The following is a 20,575-nucleotide window of genomic DNA, read 5'->3' as shown; positions in this document are numbered from 1 at the left end:
ATGAATACTAAGTAGGAATAAGAGGTGCCCAAAACCTTTAAAAATATAATTCAAGTATAACAATAAAACTCATTTGCACATTCAGATATAGGGGAACGTGATCTTATGCCTAAACCTCATTTGAACATGTTGCGTTATCATCACCATTAAAAACTATAATACAAAGATCTCCATCTGCTCCAAGTACTCTCTGTAGGACTTTTTTTTTTTGAGACGGAGTTTCAATCTTGTTGCCCAGGCTGGAGTGCAGTGGCACAATCTCAGCTCACTGCAACCTCTGCCTCCCAGGTTCAAGCGCTTCTTCCGCCTCAGCCTCCCAAGTAGCTGGGATTCCAGGTGCCTGCCACCACACCCAGCTAATTTTTGTATTTTTAGTAGAGATGGGGTTTCATCATGTTGGCCAGGATGGTCTCAATCTCCTGACCTCAGGTAATCCATCCACCTCGGCCTCCCAAAGTGCTGAGATTACAGGCGTGAGCCACTGCATCCGGCCAGTAGGACATATTTAGGTAATTTTTTTTTTACAGTTCCCTAACAGCATAAATTACCGATTTGAAATTCAGCCCTGTTAAACGACTCATCCTCACATGACAGTGAGATGGCTCCCATCTACTGCCTAGATGTAACTTCTATAATGCATTCTATAATAACTATCCTAAAATTATAGGTGCAGGTCCCTTTAGAGGAAATATCTATAGCCTCTAAAGCCAAAATCTGTAACTACAACATACCTACAAATGGCCCCGTGCCCAGGCATAATGTCACACTTTCCATCGTTCAAGCAGAAGTCAGGCTGTAGGTCACAGAGACTCTGACAGGGCCGTTCTTCCACACTCAGGTATCCAGGGAAGCATCTGCACTTTGCTTCTCCACTCCAGGGGTTGACCAGACACTCAGAAAATTCATTACAGGCCTGAAACTTGCAAGGGTTGGCTTCATCACCTAAAACATTAAACAAACAATAATGCAAGAAAAGGCAAAACACGGAAATTCAGGTATACAAAGCCCCTCATTTAAAGTTCTCCCCTAAAGTATATGGGACAACCTCCTTCCAGAACCATTAAACTACACCATCGCCACCAATACCACACACAAAAATTCTCACTCATCCTAGATTGATAAGCTTTTGTCAAATTTTTGTGCAACCCAGAGCCCAGTCATAAAACCCTATGACCTATCTAAGCCTTAACATGTTTTACCTAGGGAGCATGTAGAAGCTTTACAAATCCATGTCATGTAATTGTAGATCTAAGTTAAACACAATAGTAATTATAGATCTAAATTAAACACAGTTTTCATGGACCATTCATTTTCACCAACCCCCACCTGCTGCAGCTGACCTCCACTCTATATACACTGCTACATGCTTTGCACAACACTGAGAACAGGAATGGGGACAGAGAGCTCAAAAGATAACTGGTAGGAGCCTCAGGGATTGGTATAGCCCAATAAGAGCAGCCTAGGAGGAGTCAAGATTTGTGAAAATCAGCGTTAGGAAAATAAGTCAGCCCTGCACCTCCTAAGGCCATTTCCAACAAAATATTTTTGCCTTCAAACTTAATTTTTCATTGATAGGGTGAGGGAAAACGACTATTTTTAAAAACTAATTAGGATAGTAATCAGTCAAAAAAGACATAAGACATTGACCATGAATGGACCTTCCATCCTGCCACAGTTCCCTCATGTTCTTCACTGGTCAATGGTAATCTGTGAATGGTAAGTGGGCAAATGGTGACACAGACATTGAAAACAGGTGAAATAGGTGGAAATGATCCATAGACTCATCTGTATTAAAAAGTATAAAGTTTAGCTAGAAAGCTATAGGGAATAAAAAGAAATAGCATAGTCTCTTGGTTTCCAAAAAAAAATGGAAGGATCTATATACATAATGTTTTGAAAAGCAATGATTTCCTTGCTGCTCTGGAAATTGAAGACAATTTTGCACAAGTCTCTGCCCTTGGAGTTTGGAGGATCGCTAAAGTTGATCTCCTTTGCCCGCATGTGGTAACAGAGGGAATGTACTGAGTTGAATAGTGTCCCCAGAAGTTCATGTCCATCCAGAACCTCAGAATATGACCTTATTTGGAAATAGAGTATTTGTAGACGTAATCAAGTTAAGAAGAGGCCATACTAGATTAGAATGAGCCCTAATGCAATGATTGGTGTTCTTATAAGAGGGAAATTTAGACACAGACAAAAACGCACAGGAAAGAAGCTATCTGTAGACAAAGGCAGAGATTAGAGTGATGCACCTATAAGCCAAGGGATGCCAAGGATTGCTGGCAAACATCAGAAACCAGGAAAAGGTAAGGAAAGGGTCTTCCCTAGATCTTTCAGAGGAAATAGGGCCTGGCCAACATTTTGATTTTGGACTTCTAGCCTCAAGAACTGTGTGAGAATAAATTCCTGTTGTTTTAAGGCACCTAGTTTGTGGTACTTTGTTACAGCAGCCCTAGGAAACTAATACAGGGGACCACTGCCAAGATGATCACATAACAGGAAAAACATACAGATGTGTTGACAGGTGGGAAATTTCTACAAGGGAACCGCATGGCCAGATTTCACTGTATATTTCCTAAGTCTTCACATCTTTATCCTGGTATTCGTTTTGTGACTTTGCAATCAGAAAATAATCTGATCCTTACCCATTGGTGAGGGATAGGAGTGTCTATAGGGGTGAGGAAGATGGTACTGCGTAGCTCTCCTTTGTTAATGGAAGTTCAAGAGCTTCTGAGACACTGCATGTGAAAATAAGTTGGGCAAGAGTCAAGTCAATCTTGTCTCTAGCCAATCTTGAAAAAAAGTACTTTAATCTGAAGGCCTTTAACTAAAAATATAAGATTGAGTATCCCTTATCTAAAATTCTTGGAAGGAGAAGGAGTTTGGATTTCAATTTTTTTCAGATTTTGGAATATTTGCATTTACATAATGAGCTATCTTGGGGAGGGAATCCAAGTCTACACAAAAAAACCTCATTTATGCTTCATATATACTTTATACACATAGACTGAAGGTAATTTTTCACAACATTTTAAATAATTTTGTGCATGAGACAAAGTTTGTATATACTGAACCACCAGAAAGCAAAGAGGTCACTGTTTCAGCCACCCATGTAGACAATCTGTGGTTGTTCAGCATCACCATCACGCTGTGCGTGGAAAAACTGTATCACACTGCAAGGAAGTGTGAGAGTCTTTTTTCCCCTGGGTCCTCTGAATAAACTGTTGTGCATCTGTGTTTTGACTTCAGCCCATCACATGAGGCCAAGTGAAGACATTTACCCTTGTAGCATCACGTCAGTGCTCAAAAAGTTTCAGGTTAGAGCATTTCAGATTTCAGATTTTTATATTAGGAATGCTTAACCACTATACATGTAGTAAAATAATTCTATTAAAAATTTTTGAAACTTTGTAACCATTCTGCAGGTATATGTGTCTGAGGTGAGAAAAATAGTCTATACTTTCTACACATTAGGAAAAAGATATAGCCACAGGAAAAAGATAAAATATAGCCTTTTTGCTTCCAGGCCAAGAAGAAAGACAAAGCCTAATATTTTAATCATATAAATAAAAGACTGTGGTTTCAAAGTCTCTTTCCACTCCTTTGTGCTGGTTAAGAAAGGGTGCCCAGATAGCTGACCATTTGTTAGGAAAAGTGCCTTAGTGATTCTACTGGGGAAACAAAGGTAGAGTTGGAGGCAAATTTAGGATGGGAGACAGGGATCTAAATTGTGGAATTAATTACATTCTGGTTTTCTAGAAGCAGCTTAAAAGAAGGATAGATGGGTCCAGAAAAACGAGAGTAGAGGAAAGATGTGAAGATGGTCTGGAAAGACAGCTTTATGGCCTGAGCAACATCATAGCTGGCTAGGTCCTGGGAAAAAAGTTGGTCAGTAAGAGATGCCCTTGAGAGGGTGGCAGAGGAATTTTAGGATTGTTATGCCCAACTAATATTTTTAGGCCATCTGCCGTGCTGAGATAAAGCCTTCTCCATTACCTTTATACCATCAGCAAATGCCTGATAGAATCAACTGCCTTATGTTAGAGATGCTTTGAGCAGATCAAAAACAGGACTGTGATTTGCATTAGTTTAACACAAGAGTCAAGACTCATGTGAGATTGAAAATTCAGCAGAGGAAACTCAGAACTGGGGAGGATTAAGAGATATTTAAGTTCCCTAACAATGCCCAGAAATATTGAGGAGTTGGGGGAACGTAGATGCAGGTTTTATACTGCACGGGGTGGGGCTAATACCAGCTAATTGAATATTAAAAGTAAAGGTGAGCTTATAAACCTTGATGACATTGCACACAGCTGACATGTGAGTTACATACAAAACTGAAGTAAGGTGGTGGCTGCCAAGATGGCCAAGCAGGAACAGCTCCAGTCCCAGCGAGATCAATGTAGAAGGTAGGTGATTTCTGCATTTCCAACTGAGGTACCCAGCTCATCTCATTGGGACTGATTAGACAGTGGGTGCAGCCCACAGAGGGTGAGCCAAAGCAGGATGGTGTGGTCACCTCACCCAGAAGTGCAAGGGGTTGGGGAACTCTCTCCCCTAGCCAAGGGAAGCCATGAGGGACTGTGCCATGAGGAACAGTGCATTCAGCCCAGATACTATGCTTTTCCCACTGTCTTCACAACCCGCAGACCAGGAAATTCCCTTGGGCACCCATACCACCAGGGCCCTGGGTTTCAAGCACAAAACTGAGTGGCCATTTGCACAGATATCAAGCTAGCTGCAGGAGTTTTTTGTTTTTTATATTTTGTTTTCATACCCCAGTGGCCAGCAAGACAGAACCATTTACTCCCCTGGAAAGGAGGCTGAAGCCAGGGAGCCAAGTGGTCTAGCTCAGCAAATCCCACCCCCATGGAGCCCAGCAAGCTAAGATCAACTGGTTTGAAATTCTTGCTGCCAGCACAGCAGCCTGAAGTCAACCTGGGGTGCTCTAGCTTGGTGCAGAGAGGGGCATCCACCATTACTGAGGCCTGAGTGGGTGGTTTTTCCCTCACAGTGTAAACAAAGCCGCCCGGAAGTTAGAACTGGGCAGAGCCCACCACAGCTCAGCAAAGCCTCTGTAGCCAGATTGTCTCTATAGATTTCTCCTCTATGGACAGGGCATCTCTGAAACAAAAGCAGCAGCCCCAGTCAGGGGCTTACAGATAAAACTCCTCTTTCCCTGGGACAGAGCACCTGGGGGAAGGGGCAGCTGTAGTGCAGTTTCAGCAGACTTAAACGTTCCTGCCTGCCAACTCTGAAGAGAGCAACCCATCTCCCAGCACAGCACTCAAGCTCTGCTAAGGGACGAATGCCTCCCCAAGTGAGTGTCTGACCCCCATGTCTCCTGACTGGGAGACACCTCCCAGCAGGAATTGACAAACACCTCATACAGGAGAGCTCTGGCTGGCATCTTGCAGGTACCCGTCTGGGACAAATCTTCCAGAGGAAGGAACAGGTGGCAATCTTTGCTGTTCTGCAGCCTCCGTTGGTGATACCCAGGCAAACAGTCTGGAGTGGACCTCCAGCAAGCTCCAGCAGACGTGCAGCAGAGGAGCTTGACTGTTAGAAGGAAAACTAACAGAAAGGAATAGCACCAACATCAACAAAAAGGACGTCCAGACACAGAAACTCCATGTGAAGGTCACCAACGTCAAAGACCAAAAGAAGATAAATCCACAAAGATGAGGAAAAACCAGCACGAAAAGGCTGAAAATTCCAAAAACCAGAATGCTTCTTCTCCCATAAAGGATCACAACTCCTTGCCAGCAAGGGAACAAAACTGGATGGAGAATGAGTCTGATGAAGTGACGCAAGTAGGCTTCAGAAGGTGGGTAATAATAAACTCCTGCAAGCTAAAGAAGCATGTTCTAACCCAATGCAAGGAAGCTAAGAACCTTGAAAAAAGGTTAGAGGAATTGCTAACTAGAATAACCAGTGTAGAGAAGAACATAAATGACCTGATGGAGCTACAAAACACAGCATGAGAACTTTGTGAAGCATACACAAGTATCAACAGCTGAATCAATCAAGCAGAAGAAAGGATATCAGAGATTGAAGATCAACTTCATGAGATAAAGCATGAAGACCAGGTTAGAGAAAAAACAATGAAAAGGAAAAACAAAGGCTCCGAGAAATATGGGACTATGTGAAAAGACCAAACCTACATTTGATTGGTGTACCTGAAAGTGATGGGGAGAATGGAACCAAGTTGGAAAACAGTTTTCACGATATTATCTAGGAGAACTTCCCCAACCTAGCAAGACAGGCCAACATTAAATTCAGGAAATACAGAGAATATCACAAAGATACTCCTCGAGAAGAGTAATCCCAAGACACATAATTGTCAGATTCACCAGGGTTGAAATGTAGGAAAAAATGTTAAGGGCAGTCCGAGAGAAAGGTCGGGTTACCCACAAAGGGAAGCCCATCAGACTAACAGTGGATCTCTCTGCAGAAACCCTACAAGCCAGAAGAGAGTGGGGGCCAATATTCAACATTCTTAAAGAAAAGAATTTTCAACCCAGAATTTCATATCCAGCCAAACTAAACTTCATACGCAAAGGAGAAATGAAATCCTTTACAGACAAGCAAATGCTGACAGATTTTATTACCATCAGGCCCGCCTTACAAGAGCTCCTGAAGGAAGCACTAAATATGGAAAGGAAAAACTGGTACCAGCCACTGTAAAACATACCATATTGTAAAGAACATCAACACTATGAAGAAACTGCATTTGCTAACGGGCAAAACAACCAGCTAGCATCATACTGACAGGATCAAATTCATACATAACAATATTTACCTAAAATATAAACAGGCTAAATGCCCCAATTAAAAGACACAGACTGGCAAAATGGATAAAGAGACAAGACCCATCTCATGTGCAAAGACACACATAGGCTCAAAATAAAGGGATGGAGGAATATTTACTAAGCAAACACCAAACACCAAAAGCAATGGCAACAAAAGCCGAAATTGACAAATGGGATATAATTAAACTAAAGAGCTTCTGCACAGCAAAAGAAACTATCATCAGAGTGAACAGGCAATCTACAGAATGTGAAAACATTTTTGCAATCTATCCATCTGACAAAGGGCTAATATCCAGAATCTACAAGGAACTTAAACAAATGTACAAGAAAAACACAAACAACCCCATCAAAAAGTAGGCAAGGGATATGAACAGACACTTCTCAAAAGAAGACATTTATGCAGCCGACAAACATATGAAAAAAAAAGCTCATCATCACTGGTCATTAGAGAAATGCAAATCAAAACCACAATGAGATACCACCTCATGCCAGGTAGAATGGCGATCATTAAAAAGTCAGGGAACAGCAGATGCTGGAGAGGATGTAGAGAAATAGGAACACTTTTACACTCCCACTTTTGTTGGCAGTGTAAGTTATTTCAACCATTGTAGAAGACAGTGTGGCGATTCCTCAAGGATCTAGAAGTAGAAATACCATTTGACCCAGTGATTCCATTGCTGGGTATATACCCAGAGGATTATAAATCATTCTACTATAAAGACACATGCACATGTATGTTTATTGTGGTACTATTCACAATAGCAAAGACTTGGAACCAACCCAAATCCCATTAATGATAGACTGCATAAAGAAAATGTGGCACATAATGAGATACCATCTCACACCAGTTAGAATGGCAATCATTAAAAAGTCAGGAAACAACAGGTGCTGGAGAGGATGTGGAGAAATAGGAACACTTTTACACTGTTGGTGGGATTGTAAACTAGTTCAACCATTATGGAAAACAGTATGGCAATTCCTCAAGGATCTAGAACTAGATGTACCATATGACCCAGACATCCCACTACTGGATATATACCCAAAGGATTATAAATCATGCTGCTATAAAGACACATGCACACGTATGTTTATTGCGGCACTATTCACAATAGCAAAGACTTGGAATCAACCCAAATGTCCATCTGTGACAGACTAGATTAAGAAAATGTGGCACATATACACCATGGAATACTATGCAGCCATAAAAAAAGGATGAGTTTGCATCCTTTGTAGGGACATGGATGCAGCTGAAAACCATCATTCTTAGCAAACTATCACAAGAACAGAAAACCAAACACCGCATGTTCTCACTCATAGGTGGGAACTGAACAATGACATCACTTGGACTCGGGAAGGGGAACATCACACATCGGGGCCTATCATGGGGAGGGGGGACGGGGGAGGGATTGCATTGGGAGTTATATCTGATATAAATGACGAATTGATGGGTGCTGACGAGTTGATGGGTGCAGCACACCAACATGGCACAAGTATACATATGTAACAAACCTGCACGTTATGTACCCTAGAACTTAAAGTATAATAATAATAAATTTTAAAAAAGGAAAGAAAATGTGGCACATATACACCATGGAATACTATGCAGCCATAAAAAAGGATGAGTTCATGTCCTTTGCAGGGACATGGATGAAGCTGGAAACCATCATTCTCAGCAAACTAACACAGGAATAGAAAACCAAATATTGCATGTTCTTACTCATAACTGGGAGTTGAACAATGAGAACATATGGACACAGAGAGGGAAACATCACACACGGGGGCCTGTCAGGGGTGGGGTGCTAGGTAAGGGGTAGCATTAGGAGATATACCTAATGTAGATGACAGGTTGATGGGTGCAGCAAACCACCATGGCACGTGTATACCTATGTAACAGATCTGCATGTTCTATACATGTATCCCAGAACTGAAAGTATAATATTGAAAGAAAAAAAAAAAAACTGAAGTAAATTTATTTATTGTAATTCTCTTTATTTTTTATTGTTTTTAGAGACAGGTTCTCACTATGTTGCCCAGGCTAGAGTGTAGTTGTGTGATCATAGTTCATTGTAATCTCAACCTCCTAGGCTCCAGTAATCTTCCCACCTCAGTCTCCCAAGTAGCTGGAACTACAGGCACATGCCACAATGCCCAGCTAATTTTTAAGTTTTTTTGTAGAGATGGAGACTCACTATGTTGCTTAGGCTGGTCTCAAACTCATGGCCTCAAGCAATCCCTCTGCCTCAGCCTCCTAAAGTATTGGGATTATGAGTGTGAGCCACAGCACCAGGCCTGTAATTCTGTTTAAAAAGAAGTAGATTGACTTTTGCAAAAGTTTTATAAGTCTTAACTGTTTGCATTTGTATAGTTAGTCAAATGCTTTATATATACTACTTGTTTAATGCTTAGAATAGTCTCATAAAATACAGAGGCCAGGCAGTATTACCCCCATTTAATATATGAGGAACTAAGGGTCAGGGAAGCCTGTCTGGGGTCACACAAATAATACATGGTAAAGCAGAAGCAAGAAATCATTCCTCGCAAATCATAATTAATTGCCTCTTCCACTATACCAAAGAATGTGCAAATGGCCTTAGAGAACTCAATTGGCAAGAGATTTGCATATGAAGGATTCATGAAACCATTTTCTTCACTTTCAATGAGTAATGATTCTTAAAGATTTCAAAAGAAAGTTCACTTCTTTCCTAAAGAATAGGGCTGACTTTCAAACCAGTTTGAGATTAAAAGGCACTGGAGAAATACCAAACCAGACATTCCTTCTTACTCCTCCAAACCTCTGTCCTCTGGTATGTAGAAGGGAAGGAAGAACAAAAGCTCACATTTCAACAGTGTTCTCTGCATCCAAGGCTTCAAAATAAAAGCAATGATTCATTTCATTCATTCACAGTATTTTTGAGTACCTTCTGTGTTCAAGACACTATGCTAAGTTCTGGCTAAAAAGTAGTTAATAAAACAAACACATTCTCAGTTCTTGTAAAAAGCTCATCTGGAAAAAGTAGCCATTAAGCAACTACGCATATAAATTAACATTGTTACAATGATGATAACTCTCTAGAGGAAAGAAGATTGTACTATTAATGTAAAAACTGACAGGAAAGACTCAGTCTAGACCACAGGTGAGTCAATGAAAAGTCCTGAGGAAGTGACATTCAAACTGAGGCACATGGGTGAGCAGGAATCAGTAAGAAGGCAAAAGTGGACAGTGTGTGCAAAGGCTTTAAGGCAAGAAGAAGGTTTTATATCTGAGTAACAAAAAACAAGCTGGTTTGACTAGAACATGTTGAGCAGAGGTTAGTTACATTGGATATCGGGGAAGAAAATGGGGACAAGGCCTTGTGGCTACTGAACCAGATAGCCCTTCAAGAGTACCATGGCTGCTATAAGGAGGAGGAGCATGAAAGGATGTGGGGAAACTGGTCCAAAGGAGAGATCATGGTGATTTGGATGGAGTCGTAGCAATGGAGATAGAGAAAAGAGCATGAATTTGAGATATTCTTAGAATATAAGTTTGGTGAGTGACTAAGAGTTCCAGGTGTTAGGAATTGAGGTATCAAGGATGACTTCTCTGGCCAGGTGCGGTGGCTCACATCTGTAATCCCAGCACTTTGGGAGGCCGAGGCAGGTGGATCACCTGAGGTCAGGAGTTCAAGACCAACCTAGCCAACATGGAGAAACCCCGTTTCTACTAAAAATACAAAAAATGAGCCAGGCATGGTAGCAGGCGCCTGTAATCCAAGCTACTCGGGAGGCTGAGGCAGGAGAATTGCTTGAGCCCAGGAGGCAGAGGTTGCAATGAGCCGAGGTCGCGTCATTGCACTCCAGCCTGGGCAACAAGAGCGAAACGACACCTCAAAAAAAAAAAAAGAAAAGAAATTTTCTCAGGTTTCCAGCTTAAGTAGCTGAGTAGATAAAGCTTACATTTATGGAGAGAGATAGAGAAGCTGAGAGAAATAGTAGATACAGCTGGAGAGTGGTGAGATATGGAAAAGCAGAACTCACTCACAGCTATCTTAAATTTTATATACACAGAATACATCCAAGGGAGACTGTCAAGTAAGTAGATATTGATTCTGGAGGTTATGAGAGATGTTTGATCTGCATTAAAAAAATTTGGAGAGTTATTGACATTTATATAAGGCTTAAGACAATGGAAATGGATGCAAAAACTTGAAGGGAAGAAGGCCCAAACCTTGCAGGTGACAACGTGAAGGCATAGCAAGAACAGATCCAGTAGGTAAATAAAAACAAAAGCCAGATGCAGTGGGTAGAAAAGGGAATGGAGGTGGAATAGTAAAGCAAAATGTTTGGAGGATGTTTTGAAAAGGGAGTGATGTTGATGTTCTTGGGAGAAATATTTTACTAGTTATCAAGATGTGGAAGATTTGTCTGACATAGTACTCTTTTTTCCTACGAGGACTGGATTCACCTTAATGCAATGAGGAAGAGAACACACAAGAATAATCACGGGATTCTACTAAGAAACCACCATGCTAGGCAATATCATACCCGATTCCACATCAAGAGAGTATTTATCAATAGCCAAGTTCATGGTATTGTAGGCAGCAGTACAAAAGTCTTCCAGAATCATGTACACCGCATTGTTGACATTAGGAGGGACAGAATTGGCAAACTTCATTCGGCTGTTCACCACAATGCTGCCATTTCTGAAGTTGAGGATTTCTAAGTTCTGGAATCCCGTGAGATTTGACTGGAGATAGGGAACCAGCTACAATACACAAAAAGTGGTAAGTTTATTGACAGCATTTCACATTCTGTTCAATACATACCCAAACAAAACAAAACAAAAACACAGGTAAGACCCTGCCTTACTTTTCCTAATTGTATTTTATCTACATTTAAACTGTTAATTAACAAAAGTACAAATTAGGAATGATTTGACAGTATAAACTAGAAATGCTATGTAATTTTCATACATAGTTTTTGGAATCCATGAAATTCATACATAGCTTTAGACACTCAGAGAGTTTATTCTCTGTTTCACTGAAGGATCCCAACAGTGAAGGCAACACAGGTACCCACAAAACATTAACTTCACAGTAAAATGTGAAAAGAAATGTCAAACTTATTGTAGTCCCATAATTCATGAAAACAATCTTCCCTGTAAATGATCACATCACTCTCATGCCACTTTTGTGTTTTCCACTTCTTATATGTCTTACTGTTTTCTTTCCAACCCTAGGCCATGATACTATTGGTGAATGATAGGAAATGAATGTTCACAGCAGGTCACACTTTCCCTGGCTCAGACCTTGTGTGCTAGAGGGGAGGAGGAGTGGGTCATACATGATTATTCACTAGCGCCCATGTTTCACTTTTTGTGCTTACCAGTTCTAAGAATCTTTGCTCCAGGGCTTTATACTCCAAAGAGTTCTTATTAAACAGATCTTCTGAAAACATCATGTTAGTCACTCGGAGGCTGAAGAAAACCACCAAAGCTCCTGAAGCCTGGGTATAACTCAAGTCATCTCCTCCTTCTGTGGGCCAAGCCACACTAACCATCTCTGTGGAGTGAACACTTGTAGACATTTCCACATAACTACCAACCTTGCCATTTTGCTCTTGGACTAGCTCGGGCTGATAGTAATCTGTGCCTATCCGGTCCAGTTCTAATGAAATATCCTGTACACCCATAATTACTTCCTCCTCTAGCAGGGTGGAGATTGTGGTTGGAGGCAATTTGGTAGACTGTGTCACAGAAGCTTTCAACCAGAGTCTGTCAGTACTCTGTGGTGTACTTGCCAACGTGTCTCTGGACAGTTTCTCTAGGGAAGAAGTTCTTGTCGAAACTCTCTCTGAGTCTGGCAATATAGTCCACAAAGGTTGCATATCTGGCTTTACCATTGAAACCTCACTGTCAAACCATTCATAGTTGGATGACTCGGTAGTTTGTTCCATATCCTCCCTTAGGATGGCATCTGCCTGATCTGATATTTCAGTAGAGGCAGAGATTGCTACAGATGTCAGTATAAGAGGTGCTTTGGTAACTGAGTAATCATCAACACCAGGTACTTCTGATATGTGCTTGGGGAGGGTTAGAGATGCCGATTCAGTTGCAGTATCTGCGAAGATGGGCACAGCAGGCCCACTAAGAGGCTCTTCCTCTGGGAAGTGTGTGGATCTATCATCATGTTCATATTTTGAGTGCTTACTAATTTGGTCTGTGGAATCCATTTTGTCAACTAAAACTAGCTTCTCGTCTTCAATCTCAGCTGGCAAAAGTGAATCGTCATCTTCAAGCCATGGTTTGGACAGCGGTTCAGTGCTCTTCTCTGATGAAGTCTCACTCCATGGCCAAGTAATCAGATCTACCTTTTGCCCTGATCCTGAACCTAAACCACTGTCAAGTATTAACTCTTTTTCCATGGATACATCTGGCAGGAAAGGGCTCACTTTTAATTGATCTTTGACTTTGGAGGTCAAGGAGTCCGAGTCAAAAGGTACAGAAGAGGTCAGATATGGTGAAGATGTTAAGGACACATCAGAGTCTTCCATGGATGGTATTGTTTCTTTTGGCACAGGTTGAGTGAATGAACTTGAAGGCAATGAATCAATAGAAAGAAAATCTTCTGACTCTTTAACATTGGCTAATCCTAAAAATAAAGTTTTCCATTAATTAATCTACAGAGTTGCCAAAATATATTCCTAGTTCTTCTAATAAAATAAGTTTCCTATTTTTTCCCTGTGAAGTTAACAGGGGCAATTGTTGACTTTTGTTTTTCTATATCTAGCAAACAAAAGGAAGATCTGATAACATGTTTGTAACATGGGACAGTCACTCGTGAATATTATCTCCTTCTCGAGGATGACAAGACCTTGACTATTGAAATAATCTTCAAACGCTTGTTTTTTTTTAATTCCATGAAAATAAAGAACTGCTAGTAGTAATTTTGACAACAAATACTAAATCCAGCAGTCATTTAGGAGGAAAATTCCCTGAACATTGTGTTTCTCTTTGAATTCTCATTTTCCCTGTTATGTTTATTGTCTATCATCCTTCAGATTCACCCAGTATTCACAATCCTGAACTCATTATTTATATATTTGCTCATCTTCCTCATTTCACATGTAAACTCCATTTCTAAGTCACATTTATTTTTCCTTTCCTCCACAACATCTAGATCATCTATTTCATTTTCACTTCTTTATCTCTGCTGTGGCTGCCATGATTTAGTTACTTCCCTTCACAATACTACTACAAGCAAGAATCTTTAGACTTGCACCCCACAACTAATTGTATTATAACCTAGTTGAATAATCTTCTTTGACCCTATTTATTACTCCAATATTTAAGTAAAGTGGTTATTTAATAGTAGTAGCAGTAATTTAACTAAACTATATACCCTTCGATATGACCTTCAAAATATCTGCTAATTGATCCCCACCCCAGCTCCCCAAGTTTATTTCTTATTATTTACCTGTTTGGACTCTCCATTCCAACAAATTAAATTTGATTGTTTCCTCTCACAAACAATTTTACCAAGACATTTTACCCCTAATGAATACTACCATGTTTTTTTCATAGCCATAGTCTCTTCCTCTCTTTAAAAACCCCGTCATCAGATACAACAAGAAGTATGAAAAGCGAGTAAAGTTTCTCACCATCTTCTACCAAGTGAGATCCAGAAGTCCTTTCCTCAGAAGCCACAGGCAAGCCAGTCTGAAGCACTGCCGGGGTGACAGAATGAAGAGTCAAGCTGCTAACCTCTAAAACCTCTGGGGAAGAACTGAGGCCCATCTTCGAGGGAAAGGCTAATTTGTGTGTAGACACTAAATCACCCAAAGGACTTTCTGACCAGAGTTCCCTGCCAGTGGCTGAGGGAGGACCAGAGCTGAAATCAAGTGGTGGAATACTGCTGGTGGTGGATTCATCTGCTGAGGGCCATGCAGCTTGAAAGGTATTATCCTGGGGGGAAAAAAAGGCTAAATCATATCATAGATAAAAGAAACATATAAAAAGTGATTTTAAATACCACCTATCTGTCTATATTCCCAGATTTTCTAGGGACAAGGAGGCAGTGTATTAATAGTATTGGGAGTAGGGGGAGACATGGGCTCCAGAATCAAACAGATTTATAGTCAAATTCCAATATCTAGAGAAAAACTATATCACCTCTCACCTGAAAAGCAAGGACAGATGAGGTAACATATTTTAAAGCCCTCAAACAAAGTGAATTTGTGAGAGAAAATGTTTTCTTTTCTTTAGATGGTTCATTTTCCTCTGTGTTTTTAGCTTAAATGACTTTAAATACAGAGAAGTTACTGTTATCTGTAACTTGTTGGCAAAGATCTAAGTCCATTGCCCACAGCAGGAAAGAACAACTGGCAATTTTATTCATCGTTCTGAAAAGATAATTAGTTAATGAAGGCCCTCTAGTTTGGTCAGAAATGTCACCACAACAAAATGTAGTCTGGTTACCTCAAATGAATAGCCACTCCTGTAAAATGGTATCACACTTAGGAAACATAAACAATTTCCTCTTTCTAGTGATGTTCTACTAATGTACTACTAATCTTATCTTAAAATGTAGTTCAGAAATGGAGAAGTATACAGAAACACAAACCTTGAACATGTTAATTATTTAATTTTATGAAGAACTGTCTATGTAAATGTACAATAATCAGCCGGCCACAGTGGCTCACGTCTATAATCCCAGCACTTTGGGAAGCTGAACCAGGAGGATCGCTTGAGGCCAGGAATCCAGTCTGGGTAATATAACAAGACCCCATCTCAATAACAACAAAAAATTAGCTTAGCCAGGCATGGTGGCACACACCTGGAGTTCTAACTACTTGGGAGCCTCAGGGAGGAGGATCACTTGATCCTAGGAATTCAAGACTACCTTGAGCTATGATCAACCCACTGCACTACAGCCTGGGCTATAGAGCAAGACGTTGTCTCAAAAAAAAAAAAAGTTTAACAATACTGCTAAGAGGTAAAATGGCCATGGTATTTGGCAGGAGTTTATATAATTTATTCTGGATTCTGAATAACAAAGATAGAGAAGTACAATCCACATGGAAAAAACTCATAAAATATTTCCTGGATGTATGAAAACTGAAAAAGGAAAAGAGAAAAGAACAATCCTTTCAGTCCTAAGAAGGTATTTGAGGTTGGGTGCAGTGGCTCATGCCTTTAATCCCAGCACTTTGGGAGGCCAAGACAGGTGGATCACCCGAGGTTAGGAGTTCGAGGCCAGCCATGACCAACATGGAGAAACCCCATCTCTGCTAAAAATACAAAATTAGGTGGGTGTGGTGGCACATGCCTGTAATCCCAGTACTTGTGAGGCTGAGGCAGGAGAATCACTTGAACCTGGGAGGCAGAGGTTGCGGTGAGCCAAGATCGCACCATTGCACTCCAGCCTGGGCAACGAGAGCAAAACTCCGTCTCAAAAAAAAAAAAAAAAATGGTATTTGAATCACATGGAAGCTTTTGAAAAACACCAATTCCCAGGCCTGACACTCAGAAATGTTAACTTAATTGGTCTGGGTGGAGAACCTAGCCATGGGTACTTGTAAAAGTTTTCTAGTAGAGGAAATGGCTGGATCATGTTCTGGGCATAATATTCCAGCCTGTGTTTCTAATACACTTCTTCAGTTGCTGAATGATTTTATTTCTTATCAACTGGAATCTTTAAGAAATTTCCCATATTTATAAGTCTATCACAAGACTAGAATTCATGTTATACCTATGAACAAAATGAAAACTAGGAATAAGAAATGCTGAACTAACCTCCTCCTCCCACTCCAGGAGACTCCTATCAGCAATAGTAAATTTGCACTGACAGTCTCAACCCTAATATGCTTTTTGAACAAAGCACACAATTTTAGGGTGGCTAACTAGAGTTCAGTCTATGGCCGTGAAATAAAACAGAACATACTGGCCTATGAAGACAGCTAACCCAAAACAAGGTGATATGGTTTGACTGTGTCCCCACCCAAATCTCATCTTGAATTTCCACATGTTGTGGGAGGGAACTGGTGGGAGGTGATTGAATCATGCGGGCAGGTCTTTCCCATGCTGTTCTCGTGATAGTGAATAAGTCTCACGAGATATGATGGTTTTATAAAGGGGATTTTCCCTGCACAAGCTCTCGGCTCTTGTCTACACCATGTGACATGTGCCTTTCACCTTCTGCCATAATTGTGAGGCCTCCCAAGCCACGTGGAGCTGTAAGTCCATTAAACCTCTCTTTTGTAAATTGCCCAGTCTCAGGTATGTCTTTATCAGCAGTGTGAAAACAGACTATTACACAAGTCCTAATTAGTCTTTTATGCTTTGTCTTCACAGTGCCCCTTGTCTCTCTGTCAAAGAGCTGTGTGAGAAGGCTTTGAACTATACACTCTCCCAGTCACAGATGGGGGACCATGAGGCAAGAAACCACCAGGCATGTCCTACTTTGTCCCTTCCCCTAGTGACAAATGCACAGGAAAGATGGTAATAACAGAAGGTCATTAGCTTTATAGAGGGTTACCCATAGTTTCACCTACCATCTTTAAACTAAAAGCACTTTAGTTTAAAAAGAAAATCTTATTTTCTTTTGTGCAACTCAGTTACAACATCACTTCCTGCCTTGTCCATGGTGTTTTCATTGGTTCCTATATTAAGTGGGTCACCATGCTGATTCTTCTGTATTTGTCACCACCACTGCAGATCCTTCTCTTCCTGCCCTCTGCCCTAGGAGGCTGACCCCTGTGATCTGTACCACCCTTGCAAATGCTGCCTTGCATTTGTTTTCTGTTTGAGTTTGGCCAACGGGAAGCATAAGCAGATCAAAGGACAGGGGGAAGAGAGGTCAAGGTATTTCTTCCCTGCTTCCTCCAAGCCTCAGTACTATGTGTGTAGCATAGCTGTGCTTCTCCCTCCACAATTACAGCTCCAGCTGTCAGTGGGCTCTGGCAACAGCACTTCCCCCCCTTCCTCTGTAATCCAATGGATGGTATTGGTAATTGCTTCCCACTGTTGTTAGTCTCTGCATACCTTAACATTCTTTTTATGCTCCCTTAACCCTATGCACATCTCCATTAGTAGATTCTTCTAGATGATTCTGTTACTGCTGAGACCCTGGATGAGTGATATTATGCAAAGGTGCCATCATTTTATAATATACTTCATTTAAAAATCCATTAAAGTTTAAGTCATTTCTGTCAAAAAGTGATTAGACAATCCAAAATGAAATATAAATGCCCAGCAAATAAGGAATGAGAATCACTTAAAACAACAACGTGAACCAAAAATGATATCATTCTGGCTAAATGTAAATTTAGTCAGAAAATAAAAATCTGGAAAGGAAAAAGGAGAGTGATAAAAAGTATATGATGCAATGTTAGCCAACATTTTTGGCAATGTAGCTTTGGCTAAAAAAAAAAAAAAAAGAAAGAAAGAAATAGAAGCAAGATATATCTAGGAATTAGACTGGAGTCTAACAACCAAATGTCCTGAATTTGTTGAAGTGAAATATATGAGAGAAAAAGCAAAACATCTGTAAAGAAAGAGGAAACCAGAGGCCATCATCAAATGACTAGAAACAATTGCAAAACAACCTATAGAGAAAGAGAAAGATCTCAGGACACAAAATTCCCTCTTGGGGAATCTCCTAACAAGTGCACCTGAGGATAAGAAGACATATTTCATGATTCAGGACAAAAAAAGAAAAAGAAGATCTAATTGGAGAGATGACTTCTGGTATTTTTCTAGTAAACTTTAAGAGCATGCAAGTCTGGGCAACAGAGTAAGACTCCGTCTCTACAAAAAACATAAAATAAAAAAATAACTGGGTGCCTTGGTGCACTCCTATATTACATTCCTATAGTACTCTGGAGGCTGAAGCAGGAGGATCACTTGAACCCAAGGAGTTTGAGGCTTCAGTGAGCTATGATCACACCACTGCACTCTAGCCCGGGTGACAGCAATACACTGTCTCAGAAAACACCATGCAATTACCAGGAGTAGAATTAACCCTACGTAACTCTATTCAGTAGAGGTGCCTTGCAATTGCTGACCTGTGTGCAGAGTGCTCCTACATAACTTAGCACCAAATAGACATAAAGCTGGTTCATATTTCTGCCTAGAGGGTCTAAGTTATTCTGAGTCCTCAAGAACAGAGATAGAGCAAGAGTTTATTTCCAGAGAAATGGAAGACAACAAATTAAAGTCCAGAAAGTGAAAGACAAAAAAGTTAAGTAAAAACACCAGCTCTTGTCTTGCCAAAGGCTCATGTGCTTTATGAGGCCATCTTTTGGCTTGTAAAAATCTTATGTTGGGAAGAAGGGCTGAGCATGCACATGTATATGAACATAACAAAATTATCACATTTTACACTTAGAAGGACTCAAGAACACATGTAGTATAACCATGCCTATTAAAGAGAGGAAACTGAGGATCATAGAAGTGAAATGCTCAAGGACACACGAAAAAAGAGAAAAAAAAAAAAAAAAAACAGACTGGAAGCAGCCAAGTCTCTAGATTTCTCAGTGCCAGTGCTTTTCCCACTAACAGCTATTCATCCAGAGGTCTCTCCCAGTGTATATTCCCAAGTGGTAAAAGGATTCTCAGAGGAGAAACTAGAGCAAACAGACTTGGCAGTCCATGCGCTCATTTGGGGTAACATATTCCACAAGTTTATACAACCCAGATCAACACAGATGTAGGGAGTGTGGGAGGCCATCTCCTAATATTCAGATATCTGCTCTATGGGATATGGAGGCTGTTTACATAGAAAAAAAGTTTCTAGCCTTCCCCTTTATTTTTCTAGGACCGAAAATTACATTTGTAGTCAGAGAAAGGAAGGCCATTTGCTCAATACCAAGTTCTGTTCATCAATAAAGTAGTTACAATGATGATGATCATTCCATAAGAGGGTATTAACTTTATTCCTTTTAATTATATAAAACTACTTCCAGAGGTGTGTTAAAGTTACTCATATATTCTTGCAAATTCCAAATGTACTTTACAAAAAAACTCAAGTGAGATAGCTTAAGCCCTTCAAGCCACGTTTAAGAAATTGAGTTTTATCAGATGGAGCGCATAACCTGACACACATTAGGAAAGCAGCTGAATCCTCAAAGAAAAAGAAATCCTCAAGCAGTAATATATTGTTTCAGTGTATCTGTAAACAAAATGCCTTTTCACTTAATAAAAAATTAAAAGTAAAACAATATATAAAATCTTTTCAAAAATCAAGTCACATACAATATAAAATGTGAAAGTAAACAACTCGACTTTTCAAATAAAGAAGAAAGACCATCCCTTCCAAATAGGTATTCCCTAAAAACTGGCATGGCAATGAAGCTTTCTTATACATTTTGAAAGGTTAACACATACATGCCAGGAATAGCCCTTCATTAATTTTTCTATCCATAGATGTTCCCATAGTAACAAATTTAGCTTATGCTTTCTTTTAGTTCAATGTAGTATATTGACAACTTTATTATATTGGCCAGTTTCATTTCTGCTACTGCCAATTGAAAAGCTTGTTAGTCCTAAAGAAAGCACACTGTACAAGTGATTTTCCAAGTCAGGGTGCCAGAAAGGTGTCAAATTCCATTTCCCAACATTCCTAGCTCTAAAATAACATTTTTTTTACTCTTTGAATAAAGCCTTTATTACTAATAATAAAAACAATAAAATGATTAGTAATACAATTATTGCAGCTCTGTATATAAAATAATTTTTAAAAATAAAATCTGGGGGGGAACCCACCTCACTTCTATGGTAGAGTAAA

General features: G+C 40.1%; 1 protein-coding gene across 1 annotated transcript in view; it reads right to left on the bottom strand.

Annotated features, from left to right (window-relative positions):
* IMPG2 (interphotoreceptor matrix proteoglycan 2) overlaps positions 1-20,575 on the bottom strand; it is a 109,331-nt gene that overhangs the window by 9,355 nt on the left and 79,401 nt on the right. Inside the window, exons 12-15 of the mRNA XM_033211434.1 lie at positions 14,451-14,754; positions 12,177-13,441; positions 11,337-11,556; positions 732-942 (exon numbers count right to left, since the gene is read on the bottom strand). Of these exons, the coding sequence (XP_033067325.1) occupies positions 732-942; positions 11,337-11,556; positions 12,177-13,441; positions 14,451-14,754 (2,000 nt within the window). The remainder of the gene's footprint in view (positions 1-731; positions 943-11,336; positions 11,557-12,176; positions 13,442-14,450; positions 14,755-20,575) is intronic.

Source organism: Trachypithecus francoisi, unplaced genomic scaffold (genome assembly GCF_009764315.1).
Source record: "Trachypithecus francoisi isolate TF-2019V2 unplaced genomic scaffold, Tfra_2.0 Lachesis_group0, whole genome shotgun sequence".
NCBI classification, from domain to species: Eukaryota; Metazoa; Chordata; class Mammalia; order Primates; family Cercopithecidae; genus Trachypithecus; species Trachypithecus francoisi.
This window is presented reverse-complemented; position numbering and strand designations above follow the sequence as displayed.